This window comes from Phoxinus phoxinus (assembly GCF_949152265.1).
Source record: "Phoxinus phoxinus genome assembly, chromosome: 9".
NCBI classification, from domain to species: Eukaryota; Metazoa; Chordata; class Actinopteri; order Cypriniformes; family Leuciscidae; genus Phoxinus; species Phoxinus phoxinus.
The window spans coordinates 2089504-2109905 of NC_136884.1; the positions used below are offsets into that span (position 1 = coordinate 2089504).

The 20402-nt window shown below is 34.8% G+C and overlaps 2 protein-coding genes across 2 annotated transcripts; both read left to right on the top strand.

The window, feature by feature from the left end:
- The first annotated feature begins 9666 nt into the window (after positions 1 to 9666).
- On the top strand, positions 9667 to 12449 carry LOC307004220 (macrophage mannose receptor 1-like). The gene is made up of 5 exons (XM_079623324.1): positions 9667 to 9690; positions 10008 to 10153; positions 10450 to 10800; positions 10879 to 11193; positions 11301 to 12449. Exons 2-5 carry the CDS (start codon positions 10120 to 10122, stop codon positions 11666 to 11668), a joined length of 1068 nt encoding a protein of 355 aa, XP_079479450.1. The 5' UTR covers positions 9667 to 9690; positions 10008 to 10119; the 3' UTR covers positions 11669 to 12449.
- A 3534-nt stretch (positions 12450 to 15983) lies between these two features.
- On the top strand, positions 15984 to 19730 carry LOC307004093 (macrophage mannose receptor 1-like). The gene is made up of 5 exons (XM_079623041.1): positions 15984 to 16033; positions 16113 to 16216; positions 17507 to 17869; positions 18707 to 19042; positions 19158 to 19730. Exons 2-5 carry the CDS (start codon positions 16168 to 16170, stop codon positions 19544 to 19546), a joined length of 1137 nt encoding a protein of 378 aa, XP_079479167.1. The 5' UTR covers positions 15984 to 16033; positions 16113 to 16167; the 3' UTR covers positions 19547 to 19730.
- Positions 19731 to 20402: the final 672 nt, after the last annotated feature.

The following is a 20402-nucleotide window of genomic DNA, read 5'->3' on the forward strand; positions in this document are numbered from 1 at the left end:
AAGTCTTAAATGCCATTTTCCAATTAAACTTGGTATTATATTTGTCCAAAGAATTGTATTAACTTCTCAATTAATTATCTTATCAATTAATTATGTGTCTGTGTGAGGTAAAAGGACACAAGCTGTTGAAGCTCCGCCCCCTGTGCCGGGAGCAACAGCTCATTTGCATTTAAAGGGACAGACACAAAACGGTGCGTTTTTACTCACCCTCAAAGAGTGATAACTTTAACATGCTACACTCTAAAAAATGCTGGGTTGTTTCAACCCAATTTTGGGTAAAATATGGACAAACCCAGCCTTTGGGTTAAATTTTTACATTACATTTTTAACCCAACGTTTGGGTTTGTCCATATTTTACCCAAAATTGGGTTGAAACAACCCAGCATTTTTTAGAGTGTATATAAAAATATCTGTGGGGTGTTTTGAGCTAAAACTTCACATACACACTCAAGGGACATCAGAGACTTATTTTACATCTTGTGAAAAGGGCATTATTCCACCCCTTTATGATTGGATCCCAAGTGGACAACGCTAAATACTGGTGTAAATGTCTAGAACGTTTTTAGCTTGTCCACTTTCGACCACTTCCAGAGGTAGTTGAAAACACATTTGACCGGATTGCTTTCATAGTGTAAACGCTTATGTGGTCGAATGCGTTCAAACAGCCAAACAAAGACCATCTACTCTCCACCTACTGATCTAATGTGTAAACATTACTGGTTGAGTGCTAGCCAACTGGGATTTAAACTTTGTCAGCTGAAGACCCAAGATTGGCTTGATCCGATTGACCAAAACGGTTCTTAATAGCAGGTGTAAACAGGCCTAAGTGAGAAAAACAGATAAAAGACATGGGGAGAAAAGTGGTTTATACAGAGACACCAAACAAACACCTTACAGACTCAAACTCACATCAGTGTCTGAATCTCCAACATGAGGAGAACATGATGGTCTGATTATGTCTGTTCAGAAGATAACAGCACGTTCTCACTTGGACTTCCTTGTGATGATCTTCTTTAGATTTGCTTTAAGAGATCTTCTGGATCTTGGGATGATCTTTAGATTTGCTTTAGAAGATCTTCTGGATCTTGGGATGATCTTCTTTAGATTTGCTTTTGAAGATCTTCTGGATCTTGGGATGATCTTCTGTAGATTTGCTTTAGAAGATCTTCTGGACTTCTTGGGATGATCTTCTTTAGATTTGCTTTAGAAGATCTTCTGGATCTTGGGATGATCTTCTTTAGATTTGCTTTAGAAGATCTTCTGGATCTTGGGATGATCTTCTTTAGATTTGCTTTTGAAGATCTTCTGGATCTTGGGATGATCTTCTGTAGATTTGCTTTAGAAGATCTTCTGGACTTCTTGGGATGATCTTCTTTAGATTTGCTTTAGAAAATCTTCTGGATCTTGGGATGATCTTCTTTATATTTGCTTTAGAAGATCTTCTGGATCTTGGGATGATCTTCTTTAGATTTGCTTTAGAAGATCTTCTGGATATTGGGATGATCTTCTGTAGATTTGCTTTAGAAGATCTTCTGGACTTCTTGGGATGATCTTCTTTAGATTTGCTTTAGAAGATCTTCTAGATCTTGGGATGGATCGAGGAGAGGACATGACGAGCCAGACTCATAGGGATTGAGTGATAATTCTTCACCTACCTCTTGACTGTCCATCCTCCTTGAGTTTCTGTGACAACACTTGAAACAACATGCCTCACATATGCAACACTATATCTACAAGTATATTGTGAAGAACATTTAATGGTGCTGCATGCATTTTTATAATCCACTGGGTAAAAATAAGTCATCACATCTTGACTGTCCCTGCAACTTCCAAAACTTCAGAACACAATTTTTTTATTTTTCCACATAATTGATTTCCTTATTATCTGATGGATTAATAGTCTAATGACTTTGGTTGGGTTCCATAAAGCAGAAAGTGTGTGTTTGAGACTCATTCTTCAGGGAGACAAATCTTGGCCTGGCCAAATGGAGCATATACCAAACCTTGATGAATTTCAAAAGAAAAAGATCTGGCAGGAACATAATAAAGCTTTTCTCAATAACGGCGTATAAAGAAGCTTATTCGTCCGATTTGTTTATAACCGAACTGTGCGAATGTAAACATATTAATGACTGATAACATATTTTGGATTTTTTTCACTAACCAGGATGCCATTTCCATTTAATTAAAGTGTTCAAAACGTGTGTAAAATAAATAGTGCTTCGGGGCACAACGTGACACATCAGATTGGAATATTGCAGGACTAGATGTTTGAATAAGGACACATTACGGATGTTAATATTTGAGACATTATTTGACTAAGGCAGCAAGTTTATGCACAAATTTCCAAAAGATAATGAAAGCACGCTCTCTGAGCAATAAAGTTTCAGGATAATTATTCTCGTGCAGGACTATGCAAATGAAAACTGTAGTTTCTTTTCAAAAGCATTTAAAAGTCAAAAGCTGAATATTTTCTCTCTGTCTTTCTTCCTTCAATGTCCGTGAACTCTTCATAAAATCATTATGTTTGCAGTGCATTTTGCTTTATGTAACTTTATATAACAGTAACCTTTTTTTAAAAGTTTTAATTAAACAAAGTCTGCTTTGTTACATAATAACATGAGCTACAGTAAGAACAGCCCTTTTGTGATTGTGATATAGCATATCATCAATAATCGGATGTGTTATTAAGATTAAGTTAGCCCGTCCCAAAATTATGGCATGATTTAAATAAGTCTGGTATTTCCTTCCTTCCGCAGAAGCAAATGCCCTGCTCAAAAGGTAAGAAGGATCTTTTCTTTGTTTTATGATCATTTTTTATTACTTTCAAATAAATTCAGTTTGTAGGCCTATAAGCAAATCTAATTGCATTTCTAATTGTTTGTTTGTTGATGTGATACACATTTAGACCTTTATGAATTGATGTTACTGTTTGGGGGTGTCATACAAGAAGTCTTTAGCCTTTGTATTAATTAGAGAGACTAATAATGAATTAGTAATTATTAAGACATATTTGATTTCTCTTTTCTGTTTTCTATTTCCTCCAATCCACTGACCAGTCAAACTCATCCTTGAATCGAACAGAACAAACAACAAACATTTTTCATCACAACGCATGAAGATTGAGACCATTCAATAAAATATAAGATCTGGTTTATAATTATCTGAGCATTACCATGGTACTTCTATCTGTCCTGCTTCTGCTCTGGGGTGAGTATTTAATCCGGTCTTTATTATATTTTGAGCAGCTTTGAACATCTATTAAAAGATCCTCTCACATCATATGTTTATGCATGTTGAAAATGTAGCAGTAAGTATTTTTGGTAACACTTTACAATAAGGTTCATTAGTTAATGTATTAACTAACATTAACTAATCATGAGCAATACATTTGTTACTGTATCTTTGTTAACGTTAGTTAATAGAAATAAAGCCGTTCATTGTTTGTTCATGTTAGTTCACAGTGCTTGAACTAATGTGCAATATTTTAATAAAGTATTAGTAAATGTTGAAATTAACATGAACAAAGATTAATAAGTGCTGTATACGTGCAGTTCATTATTAGTTCATGTTAACTAATGTAGTTAACTAATGTTAACTAACGAACCTTATTGTAAAGTTTTACCGTATTTTTCTTATTATTTTATTAAGAAATTATAGATCTTTTAATTTTACAGGGTGAGCACTAGTCTATAATCTCCATTTATTTCAAGTTTCACATATAAATGTTTTTCAAATATACAAATGCTCTAAAATAGTAATTAACTAAAAACTGAATATCTCTTCTCAGGTGTTCCCCTTTTAACTGCTGCAGGTCGACTGAGACAATTCTTCTTGATCGATACACAAATGCCCATGAATGTAGCACAAAATGTTTGCAGAAGAGACTACACTGACCTCGTCACAATCTATGATGAAAAAGAGAATAATGAGTTTGTTCATATTCTCAATAATAGTGTGAAGAGTGTGAGTGTGAGTGGTTGGATTGGTGCCAACAGCTGTAAATGGTCAAATGGTGATCCCGCCACATTCACCAATTACAGCAGAACTTTTACTGAGGAAAAATGCTGTGGTGCCGTAAACACTGGTGGAAGATGGGAGTGTGTCAATTGTACTTCAACAAAAATGTACTTCATGTGTTATGATCAAGGTAATGATCCCTGAGCTGTTTATATCCTATAAATATATACATGCGAGTAAAATTATTGTCTTTATTAATACAGATGGGCAAGAACCATACAACTACAGTTTAATCCGTGAAAACAGAACTTGGTTTGAGGCTCAGATCTACTGTAGAGAGAAGCACACTGATTTGGTCAGTATCAGAGATGAGACGGAAAATGAACGAGTGAAAGAAGCAGTAAATGGGAGCAACTCTTTCTGGATCGGCCTCCAATACAATTACAGCCTTGATTGGCTTGATGGTGGACATTCTGCTTACACACAGAATAGTTCATCTCAAGGATGCTTTACATTTCTCTCAAGAGAAAATAATAAACTAGGAGGATTTTGGTTCAAATGTAACGCGGGTATCTATTATGCTCTGTGCTACAGTAAGTTAACAAAATATTGTATGCTTTTAAAAATTCAAGTCTACATGAAACAAAACATGCAATTAATTTTATTTTTATTTTAATAATTATTTTCTTCAGAAAGCTTCATTCATGTCAGTGAGAAGAATATGTCCTGGGATGAAGCTCGGGATTACTGCAACAGAAACTTTTCAGGACTCCTGCGCATCGAGTCGGAGAACGATCAGAAAGAAACGGAGCGAGAGCTAAAAAGGAGGAATATCTCCTGGCCAGTTTGGGTCGGACTTAAAGAGAGTCGACTCTGGATTTGGACCAACGGGCTTCATGTGGGAAACTGGAGCAACTGGAAAGGAGGAAGTCCACCAGAACAGATTTCCCACTACTGCGGTGCCATAGAGGAGGTGGGCGGTCAATACAAATTGTCGGGTAAAGATTGTAGATCTAATTTTACTGTCTTATGTGAGATGAAGTAATATAGGCCTTTTGGTTTATTATATGCAGTTTTCATTTCTCTGCGTCCCCAGCAAGAGGATAAAGAGTTAATGTGTTCAACAGTAAACGGCTCTCTCTTCATTTCTTATACAGTATAAAGCTCTCAGTTAGCACTAACTAACCGTAAGTTGCTATTGGTAATGCTATCCTTAGTGGTCCTGTTGCCTTTTTGCTTTATCTCATTTATTTTAACTTTGTAAACTTTTATGTCTCATACTAAAAATGAATATTAAAAGTTGTTCATGAATGCATATTATATCATTGAGTACTTTTACTCATAATATTGTGTTGATAGCATTTGTACTTAGCAAATCTTTAAGTAAACAGAGACACACAGACAGTTCATTAGTGTCATGAGTGTGTTGTCTTTGGTTGTTAAAAAATTGATCTGTCTGGAAAAAATAAACAATAAAAAAATTCTGGGTACTACATTGACTATTTCCTTCAAAGCCAGCCTTTATCCTTTAAAGGAGACCAATTATTCCCCTTTATTACAAGATGTGATATACAGGTGAAACTATTTTTTTTTAAATATTGTGCAAAAGTTAATTTATTTCAGTAATTCAACTTAAAAGGTGAAACTAATATATTATATAGACTCATTACATGCAAAGTGATATATTTCAAGCCTTTATTTGTCATAATTTTGATGATTATGGCTTACAGCTTATGAAAACCTTTTCACAATATTCTAATTTTGAATTTGGGGTTTTCTTAAGCTGTAAAATCATCAAAATTATAACAAATAAAGGCTTGAAATATCTCACTTTGCATGTAATGAGTCTACACTCTAAAAAATAAAACATTGGGTCAACAAAAAAAAATATGTTAACGTTTTCCACTAGAATTTTTAAGTTAAGACTGCTGGCATAATTACATTAATTCAAAGTGATGTTTTGAGTATGGTGAATTACCTTTTAGTCCACAATAAAACGCATTTCTAAGTAACATGAACTTAATCATTTTCAACATGAATGCAAGTAATTAAGTTGATCCAACATAATGTTTTAAGTTAGGTGAATAAGTTTTTTCATACCGAAGCTTCGAAGCTCAAAAATGGTATTCGGACCAGCCCTAATTTTAAATAACACAAATGAAATGACTGACTTTTATAAAGAATTATGTATATTTTTAAACAGCTTTCCAATCACTATTTATCTTTTTAGCACCATTTTTAAATTGTAATATATTTCTCTTTTAAACATACATGTAACATTCATCTTTTAATATATTTCCCTTTCAAAACATTTAAATGAACTATAATATTAATATATAATACTATTAACATAATTAAAGAAGTCGTTTGACATACGTTATAACGAGTCATTAATGTCCTTTAAATTATATTTTTCATATAATAGAACAGACGCTATATATTGTGAATTTAAACATTTCTCGAGTCGTTTACCAGCGGTAGACGTCAGGAGGACCAGCCGAGGTAAAGGCTGTTCCAGGCGGCTTACATGGGCTTGAGCACCCGGTGATCCCCTGGGTCTCACACAACCCGAAAACGTCCGATCAAATGTTTTAAATAGGCGCTATCTTTATAAATAAACCACAGATTTGAGCTTTAAACAACTACATTCTCGACTGAACAACTCTTAAAACTACATTTCGTGACACAATAACAGTAGTATTTTTAAATTTCCCACAGCACTTGCCTCTCCCAGAAGAAGCGGATTTCGCCTCGGACTCGCGTCAATTTCGCTCCAAACGCTTGCTTTTTATACCCTTTGGACGCGCGAATGCATTCAAAATGTTCAAGCGTCAAATTAGACGCGGCAGGCGCGAATTTGACGCGTTATTCGCGTCCGGTGTGAACGCACAGTTACATATAGCCTACTATCAACACAACTCAAATTTCAGAATAAGGACTTCGAGATTTCGGTATTCGGTTACTATACAGTAGGCTATCACCAACAGAATCCTGAGCGAATGCAAATGTGTAATTAAAATTACTAACCATTCACCAGATTGAGTTTCAACTGTGTGGTCCCACTCGTCGTCTGGCATTGAACATGCATGCGCGCGGAAACTGTGGGCCGTTTACACGTCATCAAATTGTATTTTACATTAGCAGAACTTAAAATTAAATTATTTTTGATTGACTGAAAATGTTAAACTCTGACAAGTCATGATAGTATATTGAATCAATAGGCATAATTTGTGTGTCATCCAAGCTCAATAAAATAACAATTACAAGTAAAAAGTCTAACTGTATCTCTGAACTTGATTTTTTATTTCACAACAATATGTATATTTAAGTAATGACTAAAGGTCCTCTGAATTAGTTTTTAGAGTGTATATAATATATTAATTTCACCTTTTAAGTTGAATTACTGAAATAAATGAACTTTTGCACGATATTCTAATATCACAGCGGGAACACAGCGATCATCATGTGTATTTGAATGACAAAAATCTTGTATTGCGAGTCATTGACGCCTGCCGACCAGCAACGGTACATTGCAAAATGAACTGCAATAGGTTATGATTGCCCTTATTTAATTAAAAACTGGGTCAATGACCCAACCAAATGGCCGGAGGTGTCGTTTCCAGACATATTTTGTTATCTGGTTGAATCTCCAGGTATGACATGTAAGTTACCGGTAGCTATAGCGGTAACATTAGCCTATAACTCAATCAACTTTCGTATAAGTTCCATACTATAACTCCATAAAACATTGTCACTTGTACGTATGCTTCACTCCAAACTATTAATCCTTTTGTAAAACGGTGATCAGTAGTATGAAGTTAAAATGCTGGGTTGTTTCAACCCAATTTTGGGTCAAATATGGACAAACCCAAACGTTGGGTTAAAAATGTAATTTAAAAATGTAACCCAACGGCTGGGTTTGTCCATATTTGACCCAAAATTGGGTTGAAACAACCCAGCATTTTTTAGAGTGTGTGCTGACAGTTATCTCTAACTCACAGACTGCAGTCTGTATTGAGTGTAGACCTCGACTACTCCATAGGTTCACGCCTCGCGTCTTTACGTAGCGATTGGCCTCCTTTCCGGTTCTGTGTGTTTATTAGGAAGGATAAGGCAATGTTCTCCCCCACGGGCTAAATTCACATCACGTGACGGGGCGTTCCCAGACCAAACGTCTGTATGTATACTCTGCCAAAAACTAAAACAGCTGTTTGGTTTTGATTATCATCTCTATTGGTGTGTCGTGACATCATTGTGTACAAAAGAAGTCCTGTTTCATTGGCTATAGGCGCCAACCAATAAAACGACTCCTTTGCGCCCTCCCCCTCCCCCGCATTTCTCTCTCGCCACCACTGAGTTGCAAATGCAAAAGTTAGTTGCACATCTAATATAGCACAGAAATTGTTGGAAAAGTCAAGGAGTGACATTTGTAATTGCAGATTTGAGAAGTTGCAAGTGCCTGAGGTTGTACTGCAAACGTGTATGAAAGAATAAATGTAACTAGGGGTGTCTGTCATCGTATTTTTGTGAATGGCTACTTGTCTGCAGCTTCAAACTCAGAATACAGGGTTGTGACTATTGTCTGCCAGTGCAAATCTCAACATTCAACATCAGATTTTTATTTCACAGGTTTTCACATTAGAGCAGTGAGTGTAAAGTTTAGCGTATACAAGTACGAATATTTATTGTATAAGTTCTCAAATTCACATCATGGTTTCGAGTTTTGCTACACTTTCATAGTAATATGAATGTAAACAGCAAGTAAATAAATTGCATGTGTATATTATATCTGTGTATTAAAAGTGAAAGCAGCGTAATTAAATATGCTGTTAATATGAATCAAACAACAAAAAGAAAAACAAAAATCACTCGCTGCTCTTGACTGAATAACTTTAGTAGCTTTAATACGAATACATTTCTTACTTGAATGCTGCTGTTAAATGCTCTGGTTAAACTCATTGACTGATAACTCATTCTGATACTGTACAAATTATATATATATATATACAGTATAAGCAACAAAAACATGATTTTATTTTTCACAAACCAGGGTGCCATTTCCCCTTTTTATTCGTTTTTTAAATGTTAAAAATGTGTAAAATAAATAGTGCTTCCGTGAGCGTGACACATCAGAATGGAATATTGCAGAACTACATATTTGAATAAGGACACATTACAGATGTTATTAATATTTAACTACAGTTTATGCAAATATTTCCAAACGAGAATGAAAGCAGGCTCTGAGATATAAAGTATCAGGAGAATTATACTAACATGTGCAGGACTTCACAGTCTAGACGAAAACTGTAGTTTCTTCTCAAAAGCATTTAAAAGTCAAAAGCTGACTATTTTCTCTCTGCCTTTCTTCCTTCAATGTCCGTGAACTCTTCATACAATCATTGTTTGGAGTGCATATTTTACAGTATATAACAGTAACTCTACCTTTTCAATTAAACTTTTTTAATGAAAATATGCGTAGACCTAATTTACGAGTAAAACAGGAAACGTTAGCTACAGTAAAAACTGTCCTTTTGTGATTTGACACGTAAACATGAGACACTTTTGTGTTACACCGTTTGCATATATGCAATGATACAGCATTTCATCAATAGCCCAGTGTTATCCGACTCAATTTGCCTGTCCGTCTCTGCCCGTCCTAAAATTATGACATGATTTGAATAATTCTGGCATTTCCTTCAGCACGGCACAAACAAACAAACTACTCAACAGGTAAGAAGGATCTTTTCTCTCTCTGTAATATGATCAGTTTTTATTACTTACCCTGTAAATGATATACTAACTGTTTATAGGCCTTCTGGATAACCAAAGTATCTGATTGTATTGCCTGTCATTGTTTGTTTGTTGATGCGACACACATTTAGACGTGTATTAATTGATATTACTGTTTGGGGGTGTCATACAAGAAGTCTTTAGTCTTTGTATTAATACGAGAGAATAATAATTAATAAGTAATTACTGAGACATTTTTGATTTCTTGCATTCTCTCATATTTTTCTGTTTTCTATTTCCTCCAATCCACTGATCAGTCAAACTCATCCTTGAATCGAACAACAAACATTTTATCATCACACCGCATGAATAAGATTGAGACCATTCAATAAAATATAAGATCTGGTTTATAATTCACTTAGCATTACCATGGTACTTCTATCTGTCCTGCTTCTGCTCTGGGGTGAGTATTTAATCCGGTCTTTATTATAATTTGAGTAGCTTTGGAAAAAAAAGCTCCTCACAAAATATATATTATGCTTATTGAAAATGTAGCCCATTTAAACATTTTATTTATTTAAAAAAGAAAAAGAAATTATAGATCTTTTACATTTTACAAGGTGAACATTAGTCTACATTCTCCATTTATTAAATTAGATTTTTCAAAGTTTCATAAGTAAATGTTTTTGAAAGATATGAATGCTCTTCCAGTCTAGATGTAAAATAGTAATTAACTAAAAACTGAATATCTCTTCTCAGGTGTTCCCCTTTCAACTTCTACAGGCCGACTGAGAAAATTCTTCTTGATCGATACACCAATGCTTATGAATGAAGCACAAAATGTTTGCAGAAGTGACTACACTGACCTCGTCACAATCTATGATGAAGAAGAGAATAATGAGTTAGTTAATATTCTCAAAAAGAGTGTGAGTGTGAGTGGTTGGATTGGTGCCAACAGCTGTAAATGGTCAAATGGTGATCCCGCCACATTCACCAAATACAGCGGCTCTTTTACTGAGGAAAAATGCTGTGGTGCCATAAACACTGGTGGAAGATGGGGGTGTGTCAATTGTAGTTCAACAAAAATGTACTTCATGTGTTATGATCAAGGTAATGATCCCTGAGCTGTTTATATCCCATAAATATCTAAATGCCATGTGAGTAAAATTATTGTCTGTATTCATACAGATGGGCAACAATCATACAACTACAGTTTGATCCGTGAAAACAGAAGCTGGTTTGAGGCTCAGATCTACTGTAGAGAGAAACACACTGATTTGGTCAGTATCAGAGATGAGACGGAAAATAAACGGGTGAAAGAAGCAGTAAATGGGAGCAACTCTTTCTGGATCGGCCTCCAATACAATTACAGCCTTGATTGGCTTGATGGTGGACATTCTGCTTACACACAGAATAGTTCATCTAAAGGATGCTTTACATTTCTCTCAAAACCTGGATTTTGGTCCAAAAGTAACCTGGGTGTATATTCTCCTCTTTGCTATAGTAAGTTAACAAAATATTTCATGCTTTAAAATGAACCATATGCTCTAACAAATCAAAGCATGCAACATATTTTAATTAGTTAATTTTATATATTCTTTTTCCTCCAGAAAGCTTCATTCATGTCAGTAAGAGTAATATGTCCTGGGAGGAAGCTCTGGATTACTGCGACACTCAACCAAATACAACTGGACTCCTGACCATCCATTCTCATAAGGATCAGATAGAAACGGAGCAAGAGCTAAATAGAAGGAATATCTCCGGGCCAGTTTGGGTTGGACTCAGACAGAGTCGACTCTTCGGATTCTGGATTTGGACCAACGGGCTTAATGTGGGAAGCTACAGCAACTGGAAAGGAGGAAGTCCACCAGGACAGATTTCCCACTACTGCGGTGCCATGGAGAATGGTCAATACAAATGGTGTGATAAAGACTGCAGATCTAATTTTCACGTCTTATGCACTGTAAAAAAAGATTAGTTGACTCAACTAAGTCAAGTCATCTTGTTGAAAAATATATAGAGTTTTATGTGAGGTGAAGTAATATAAACCCCTTGGTTCATCATATTAATTTATCTGCCTCCCAAACAAGAGGAAAAATAGTTAATGTGTTTAACAATAAACAGCTCTATCTTCATTTCTTATATAAAGCTCATAAAGCTAATGCTATATCCTTAGTGATCCAGTTGCCTGTTTGATTTTTATGTTTATCTCATTTATTTTAATAATTTTACTTTTGTAAACCTTTAAGTCTCATACTAAAAATGATTATTAAAAGTTGTTCATTAATGCATATTATATCATTGAGTCCTTTTATTGTGTTGATAGCATTTGTACTTGCAAATCTAACAATAGAGAACTGTGTTGTAATTTAATACAGTGGCTATTTATGATGATGTAAATCATATGTATTTTTAGGATATGATTTTTAAGGGTTTGGAGAGGTTATAAAATACATTCAGAAAATGGTTGAAGAAACTTATTTGTAGGCTTGTAAATCAAAAATTTGATTTTAACACATTTTATTCCTATGGACGGATAGACATTGAAATATACATGTTGATCTAAAACATAAACCCATTTATAAACAAGTTCAGAGACTTACAAAATGATAGTATTTATATTAAACGAGATTGTTGGTTAACACATTTACATATTTTAGACATAGGCCTATAGATTTTCAAACACTATAACAATACACTGTAAAATTGTACTTGTTGAGCTTTGATGATAAATTTGCTATTAAAAAGGTTTTTCTGAGACAAAGTTCCTCTTCTGATAAATGAGAGTATATCATGTTAAGTGATTGTGCATATTCAGGTATTTGTAAAGATGTATAAAATGTTATATTTTAAGCGATGTCAACATGATATTGTGTAGATTTCAGACTCTAAATGTACAGAAATTCATGGTACACACACATCACAAATGCAACATATTGCATTTAAATCATATTTACAGCACAAAAAGGGACATTATACATCAGCGTCACACTTTTCGATGCTTTATAAAGTTAGAAAAACCGCTGTAGGGAGTGAAGTTGGGCATATGTGATGCTGGTCTGTGTGACAGAAACCCTACATCACATAATGCAGACTCAGCGCTGCACTTATTGACAATCCTATATAGCGCTGAGGCTGTAGGAAAGATGCACTTTGATCACTGTGATTAAATAACACGAGCAACACAGTTTACAACCAGCCCAAGTCTCCCGTGTGAGCAAATACAGAAGCATCAGTCATGTAGAGAACAAACTCGGCCAGCGTCTGTGATCCATCACAACATGAACTCTGATCCAGACCCTTTCATAGGCTTCGCTTTATCTCTAAATCACAGCACAGAAGCTGCAGGACACTAGTTACCATTACCCTGTAAATACGCTCAATGGAAACACGTACGGCAATTTCGCAAAAACTCCCATTTATCGCAAAAAAAGTTTACGCTCGCATGAGGAGGTTTTTCAGGCAATTCCAAAAATAAATATTTAGCAAAACTGCAATGGAAACAGTTTTTTACCGCATTTACAGTCACGTGACTTAGATGACGCGGTGTGTTTGGACAGAATACGAGACAGAGTTCTTTATTAAATGCATAAAAGACAAAATAATTACAGGAATACTGGATTATAAACCTCAAAGAAATGCCAAAATCAGGACCTCGAAGCAGAAATGAGGGAGAAACACCCAGAAACACTCACAAGTTTAAGGGTCTTTCCTTGCCATTAATGATTGGATCTCACACACACACACACACACACACACACACACACACACACACACACACACACACACACACACACACACACACACACACACACACACACACACACACACACACACACACACACACACACACACACACACACACACACACACACACACACACACACACACACACACACACACCACACACACCACACACACACATCTCCATCCATTAATAATAATGGCCAGTGCAGTGGTTGGGATATAGCCTATAGATATACATAATAAAGTCTAGATGTCTCGTCTGCGCTGCTGGCCAATGGAGGTCGACGTCCGCACCTGGCGGCCATCTTGTCACAGTCAGCTCGCTCACTCGTAACATTGTGTTTTAATGGTGCATGTACTTTTTAAATAACCATAACTTGCTCAATTTTCTACCGATTTTTAAACGGGTTGGTTTGTTATAAATGTCAGAGATGTAGTTATGACACTGCACACTTATGAATAATTATAATATTATATATTTCAACATGTTCAAGCATCCAGAATTATAGCCACGTTAATACGAAACCAAACCGTTTGTAAATCTGTTTTCAGCGAGATAAGAGTATTTGTGTTCGTGCAGATCACTCGCCTTACATCAGGAACCACAGAGCCCGCCAGAAAGCTTGCCTGTGACAAGATGGCCGCCGGTGATGCCGTTAGAGACTCCGCCGTAAGACATCTAGCCTTTATTATGTATATCTATGCATAAACCAACGTCCGTTGCCATGATTTTTTGAATGACTTATCGCGAGAGGAGAAAATTAAGTTTTAGTCGCATAACATCAGTTAATGGAAACGCCGTGATTTCGCAATCGTTTTTTGTCGACATTTAGAAGAAGAAAAAAATCGCATAAGTTTTGCGCAAATCTGCAATGGAAATACGCCTACTGACTATCTCAACACGCCTCCCTTTGGGCCCAAAATCCTAAAAAACCTTTTCACAATATTCTAATTTTGAATTTGGGGTTTCCATAAGCTGTAAGCCATAATCATAAAAATGATAACAAATAAAGGCTTGAAATATCTCACTTTGCATGTAATGAGTCTATATAATATATTAGTTTCACCTTTTAAGTTTAATTACTGAAATAAATGAACTTTAGCACGATATTCCAATTTTTCCAGTTTCACTTGTATAAATAATGTTTCTATGCTAACGTTTCGAGCACATTATTAAAGACCCGATCACTTTGAATGGACGTTCTATTACCGTTACTGGAAGAACGTTTGATCATACACTGAAAACCCTAATAAGTTGATTGAACTCAATTGATTTGAGTAAACTCGTTCCCTCAATTTAATTGTGTAATGGGGGCTCCCAAAACGTGCATATTTAAGTTTAGCCTACTTAACTTGGTGCTTATGTAGACTTGACTTAAATTGTTTAGTTCACCAAACTTGACGATTATTTAATGCACTCTAAAACATGCTGGGTTGTTTTAACCCAATTTTGGGTCAAATATGGACAAACCCAAATGTTGGATCAAAAATGCAATAAAAAAATTTAACCCAATGGCTGGGTTTGTCCATATTTGACCCAAAATTGGGTTAACAACCCATAATTTTTTAGAGTGTGTACTTAAACAATAAAGTTCACTTAACTTAGTGTTCATTTCAAGTGTACCTGTATATTTAAGTAAACTCAACATGAAAATTTAACTGAAATTAGAATTTAATTCTACATTTTAAAGTTATTGTTTTTGACTGTGAGAACCTTGCCAGAAGGTTCCCTGTTAGCTGTGAATTCAGAGAATAAACGGTCAGTTTAGTGTTTAGAAAGAACGTGAAACTGGAATAAAAATGAGTTAGTTGAGGCACATCAGAACAGGGCATTGCAGAGCCCAGTGTATTTGAATATGGACACATTTTAGATGATATTTGACTAAGGCAATTTGTTTATACAAATACTGAATGAATGAAAGCAGGCTCTGTGGAACAGGAGGAGGGAACGCTTTTTTTTATCAATTCAAACAACAGATTTGAATTTATTGTTAAATAAAAGAAGCAGTGGCTGCACTGATCATATGTACAGTATATTAACATGCACAGATGACGTCAAGGGTTTATTTACTGCATGCATCATTGTCTTTTAGTTTTTAATTTTTATTTTTATATTTTATATAGCAGTTCTGAGAATGTAACATTCACACCACATCACATTAGGACCATCCTAAGTAATTGATATGACGAAAACCACTTTTTGCACCACTATACTGAACCATTTTGCTCCTATTCTAACCACCATTTTATTGTCTCTAAACACTGAGCATAATCAAATGAATAAACTGATCAGTGATTAATAGTGATGTCCCTAAACATGCATATACATGACTGAATATTACTAATATGACACCCGTGAAGTTACTGATTAACTACTGCCCCAGCCCCTATGAAGTTCTCTATAAAAGTATCGGGTTTTCTTCAGCACATGATCAACTGTAATCACCTTCTCATCAGGTAAGACTGAACAGACTTTACTATGTTTATCTTCAGTCAAGAATGCAGTTTATGTAAAAGCTGAATATTTTTAACCTTTAGATAATGTTGTTTTCTCAAGTCAGCACACGAATAAAGGACATACTCTACATATTTGAAGGTGTTTAAAAAAAGAACACAAGTAATTATTATTATTGAGGCAATTTTGATTTCTCAAATTCTAATTTTTCTTTCATCAGATCACAAGAACGAGATTCAGGCCGTTTGATAAAATATCAGATTCTGGTTTACAATATGTCAAACATTGCTCTGGTATTTCTGTCCGCCCTGCTCATATTATGTGGTGAGTATTAAACCATGATTATATCATATGTTGCTGAGCAAATTTGCAAAAGAAAAAATCAGCATGTGAAATTGTAACAGTGTTTTTTCATGTTAATGATATTCTCTGTGTAATTAAGATAGAGATCACTTAGCAAGTTACATGATTTTATCACCAAGGTCCTGGACAGGTGCATGTCTATAATGTCCATATATTAAAGTTAATATTTCACATAACGCATGTGTAGGGTAAGATAAGGGAAGATGCCCCCCTTAAAGCGTTAATTCACCCAAAAATTAAAATCATGTCATCATTTACTCATCCTCATATCGTTCCAAAACCATAAGACTTTCGTTCATCTTCGGAACACAAATGAAGATCTTTTAATGAATTCTGAGTGATTTCTGTCCCTCTATCGACAAACTACCACTTTGATGCTTCAGAAAGTTCATAAAGAAATTGTAAAACTAATATGAGTTGAGCGGTTAAGTCCAATTTTTTTTTAAGAGACTTGATCGCTTTATATTATGAACAGATTGAATTTAGGCTTTTTATGCATGTTTAGCATGTGAAAATTTAAAAGTATTTTTTTATATTAATTACTTTCTCTGTAATTAAGATAGAGACTTAAATTGTGCATAGTACAGTAAACTTTTTGAGTTGATATTGGTGGGTTTATTTTTTACTGCATATCTAAAATGATTTATCACGGTGATTTCAAAATGATTATATCAACTGATAATGAGTTGAATGTTTTTATGTGAATAAATGCCACAGCAATGTTATTCTGCAAATAAATGCTATAAATAAAACAATAGCAAGCACAATTAATATTATAAATTTTTCATTGCATATTTTTGTTATTATCTTCTGTATCGCACTGGTCATCAAAAGGCAGTATTGTAATATTTTATAAATGATAAATAGCATTTCCACAGTATGACGACACTTTAAAAATGAATATGACCAATAAGTCATGACAACTTATGTTTTTACATTACTTTAACTAAAAATTTTACTTTAACTTTAAAGTACTTTTACTTTTACTTTAACTAACTTTTTAAGTTATAAGCGATCCAACTTGATTTTATAAGTCAGTTTTTTATAATTTAAGTTGAAATGACTTATACAGCCAATTTGATTATACTTAAAAATGTAAGGCTTTTAAGGATTTATTTTTTACTGCATATCTAAAGCTTTATCAAGTTTTCATATGTAAACTTATCCATTATTTCATTATGTACATAACATGCTGTATGCACTTCTCCCAGTTTTTCCAGTAAATTTTATAAATTGAATATTTCTCCTCAGCATTTCCTTCTTCAGCTTCTGAGCATCGACTAAGAGGATTCCACATTGGACCGAACAAAACTACTAGAGCAGCTGCTGAGGAATATTGCAACACAAGCTACATTGGCCTCGTCACAGTTTATAACCAACAGGACAATTCGGAACTATCTAACCTGATGAGAAGTAAAAACTTGCCTAGTGGCTGGATTGGTACTCGTAGAGGAGAGAGCATCAGTAAGAAATGGTCGAACGGTGATAATGTCACATTTAACAAGAGTCTTCCAGCATCATGTGGGGCATTATGCTGTGCTGCTATGAAGGCTGATGGAGGATGGGAATCTATCAAATGCAGCGGGAATAAATCCTTTATGTGTTATGAACAAGGTAATAAAATATTACCTTATAAATGCAACCTTAAATTTTGCTAGTTCATTATTTTATTTTATTTCACTATTTGTTAATTGATTATTTGATTTGGGGAAAAAGAAACATAAACAATAATAATGTATTTAAAGGGTTAGTTCACCCAGAAATGTAAACTCTGTCAGTAATTTCTCTCCCTCATGTTCAACCCCGTAAGACTTTCCTTCATCATCAGGACACAAATTAAGATATTTTTGATTAAATAAAATTTTGCGCATAAAAAGTATTCTCGTCGCTTGATAAACTTAAGGTTGAGCCGCTGTAGTCACTTGGACTATTTTAACACTGTTTGTACTTACTTTCTGGGCCGGCAAGTTTCATTTACAACAGAAGCCTATGGAGGAGTGAGACACTCTCAGATTTAATCCCTAATATCTTCATTTCTGATGAACGAAAGTCTGACGGGGTTAAACAACATGAGGGAGTTTATATTTCTGGGTGAACTAACCCTTTAAGAAAATGTTTCTCAAACATTTTTATTTGTCTTTTATGAAGTTTTATATATATTTCATTTGTGTAGAGGTTATTTTGTGCTCCTGCCCCTTAAAGCGTGCTGGGGGAAAAGAGAAGAGAAGTGAGTTGTATGCGAGTTCGGCGGCTGTTGATGCGGTTTTGCCGATGCTTCTGATTAAAGAAGAAACGTGAATTATCAGCATTGTAACCCGTGTTTCATTTATGTTACCTATGATGAAGAGACTGAGTAATCGCGCATAGGTCATCAAGAAATCAAGTCAAGAAATAAGGGTTACAGACATATTACAGTTTAGAATTAATGAAAACAATATAATTTTCTTGCAGTTCCAGATGTTGGGCGAAACTACAGTTTGATCCGTGAAAACAGGACCTGGTTTGAGGCTCAGCTGTACTGTAGAGAACATCACTCTGATTTAGTCAGTATCAGAAATGAGACGGAAAATAAACAAGTGATGGAGGCAAGAGAACGGGAACCAAATAATTTCTGGATCGGCCTGCTGGAGGACAGTGTGGAATGGGAAGATGGAGGAAAATCTGCTTACAGAAACTGGAACCTGTCCTCTAACCCTGAATCTAAACTTAAGTATCCTGAAGCTTACATGGATTTAAATGGGAGTTGGTATGGAAGTACTGGTAGTACCTCCTATCCTCTATGCTATAGTAAGACAACACAACACTTGCTTTGAAATTAAAATAAGTTCTGGTCTAACATCACATGCTTTTTGTAATTCAAAGTGAAAGTATGTAACTCTTTTTTTGGTATACTTTTCTTCAGAAAGCTTAATTCATGTCAGTGACAGTAATATGTCCTGGGAGGAAGCTCTGGATTACTGCGACACTCAACCAAAGACCGGACTCCTGACCATCCATTCTGAGAAGGATCAGGCAGAAACGGAGCAAGAGCTAAAGAGAAGGAATATCTCCGGGCCAGTTTGGGTGGGACTCAGACAGAGTCGACTCTTCGGATTCTGGATTTGGATCAACGGGCTTAATGTGGGAAGCTACAGCAACTGGAAAGAAGGAAGACAACCAGAACATCTGATGTCTGAGCACTGCGGTGCCATGGAGGAGGTGGACGGTCAATACAAATGGTGTGATAAAGACTGCAGATCTAATTTTAATGTCTTATGCACTGTAAAAAAAAGATTAGTTGACTCAACTTAACTAAGTCAAGTCATCTTGTTGCTTTGACTGAGTTAATTTGAGTCAACTTATAGTGTCAAGTTTATGCATCAATTCGTGTTTTGAAGTGTAATAAACTTGACACTATAAGTTGACTCAATCAAAAGTTGAAAATCAATCTCGTACTCTGCTAATGTTCATTAATGAATGTATCCTCTATTCTCTTTTTCTGTTGTTGGGTGTAATTTCTAAAAATGATGTGATGACATAAATGTAATGTAAACACTTACAAGTTGTGAATTATTTCATTCAGTATCAATATTGCTTCAAGTGATGGTTAAAAAAAAAGTGCTTCTAAAAGTGCAAAAAAAACAGTGCAATGTAGCTTCAAATATTCTACATTTTATTATATGATATTGTATGATAGACACAAATACAGACAGAGTTGGACTAAAAACAAAAACAAATTGTTCTGTGTCGTTGCTTTGTTTTTATTTAAGGTTTAGCACAAGACAATCTGAAATCAGAAAAATGGTGAAGTAAACTGATATATTTGTTTTATTTAATTTTTTTTCAGACATAGAAAAGATTCAGAAAATACTATTCTGTGTGTGAAAATTTAATAAATATAGGCTATATTCTGCTTGTGACCATCTGGTTAAACTGGTTTTGTGAATACTCATCTTACCGGGGGTTTATTTTGAACAAATCAATGTCACAATATGTAATGTAATTTAAAATACTTACAAGTTGTGAATTATTTCATTCAGTATCAATATTGCTTCAAGTGGTTAAATAATAAAATAATAAAAAACCCACAGTTTTCCGATCCAATAACAGTGCAATAAAATATTTTGCTACAAATATTCAAAATTGTATTATATGATATGGTATTATA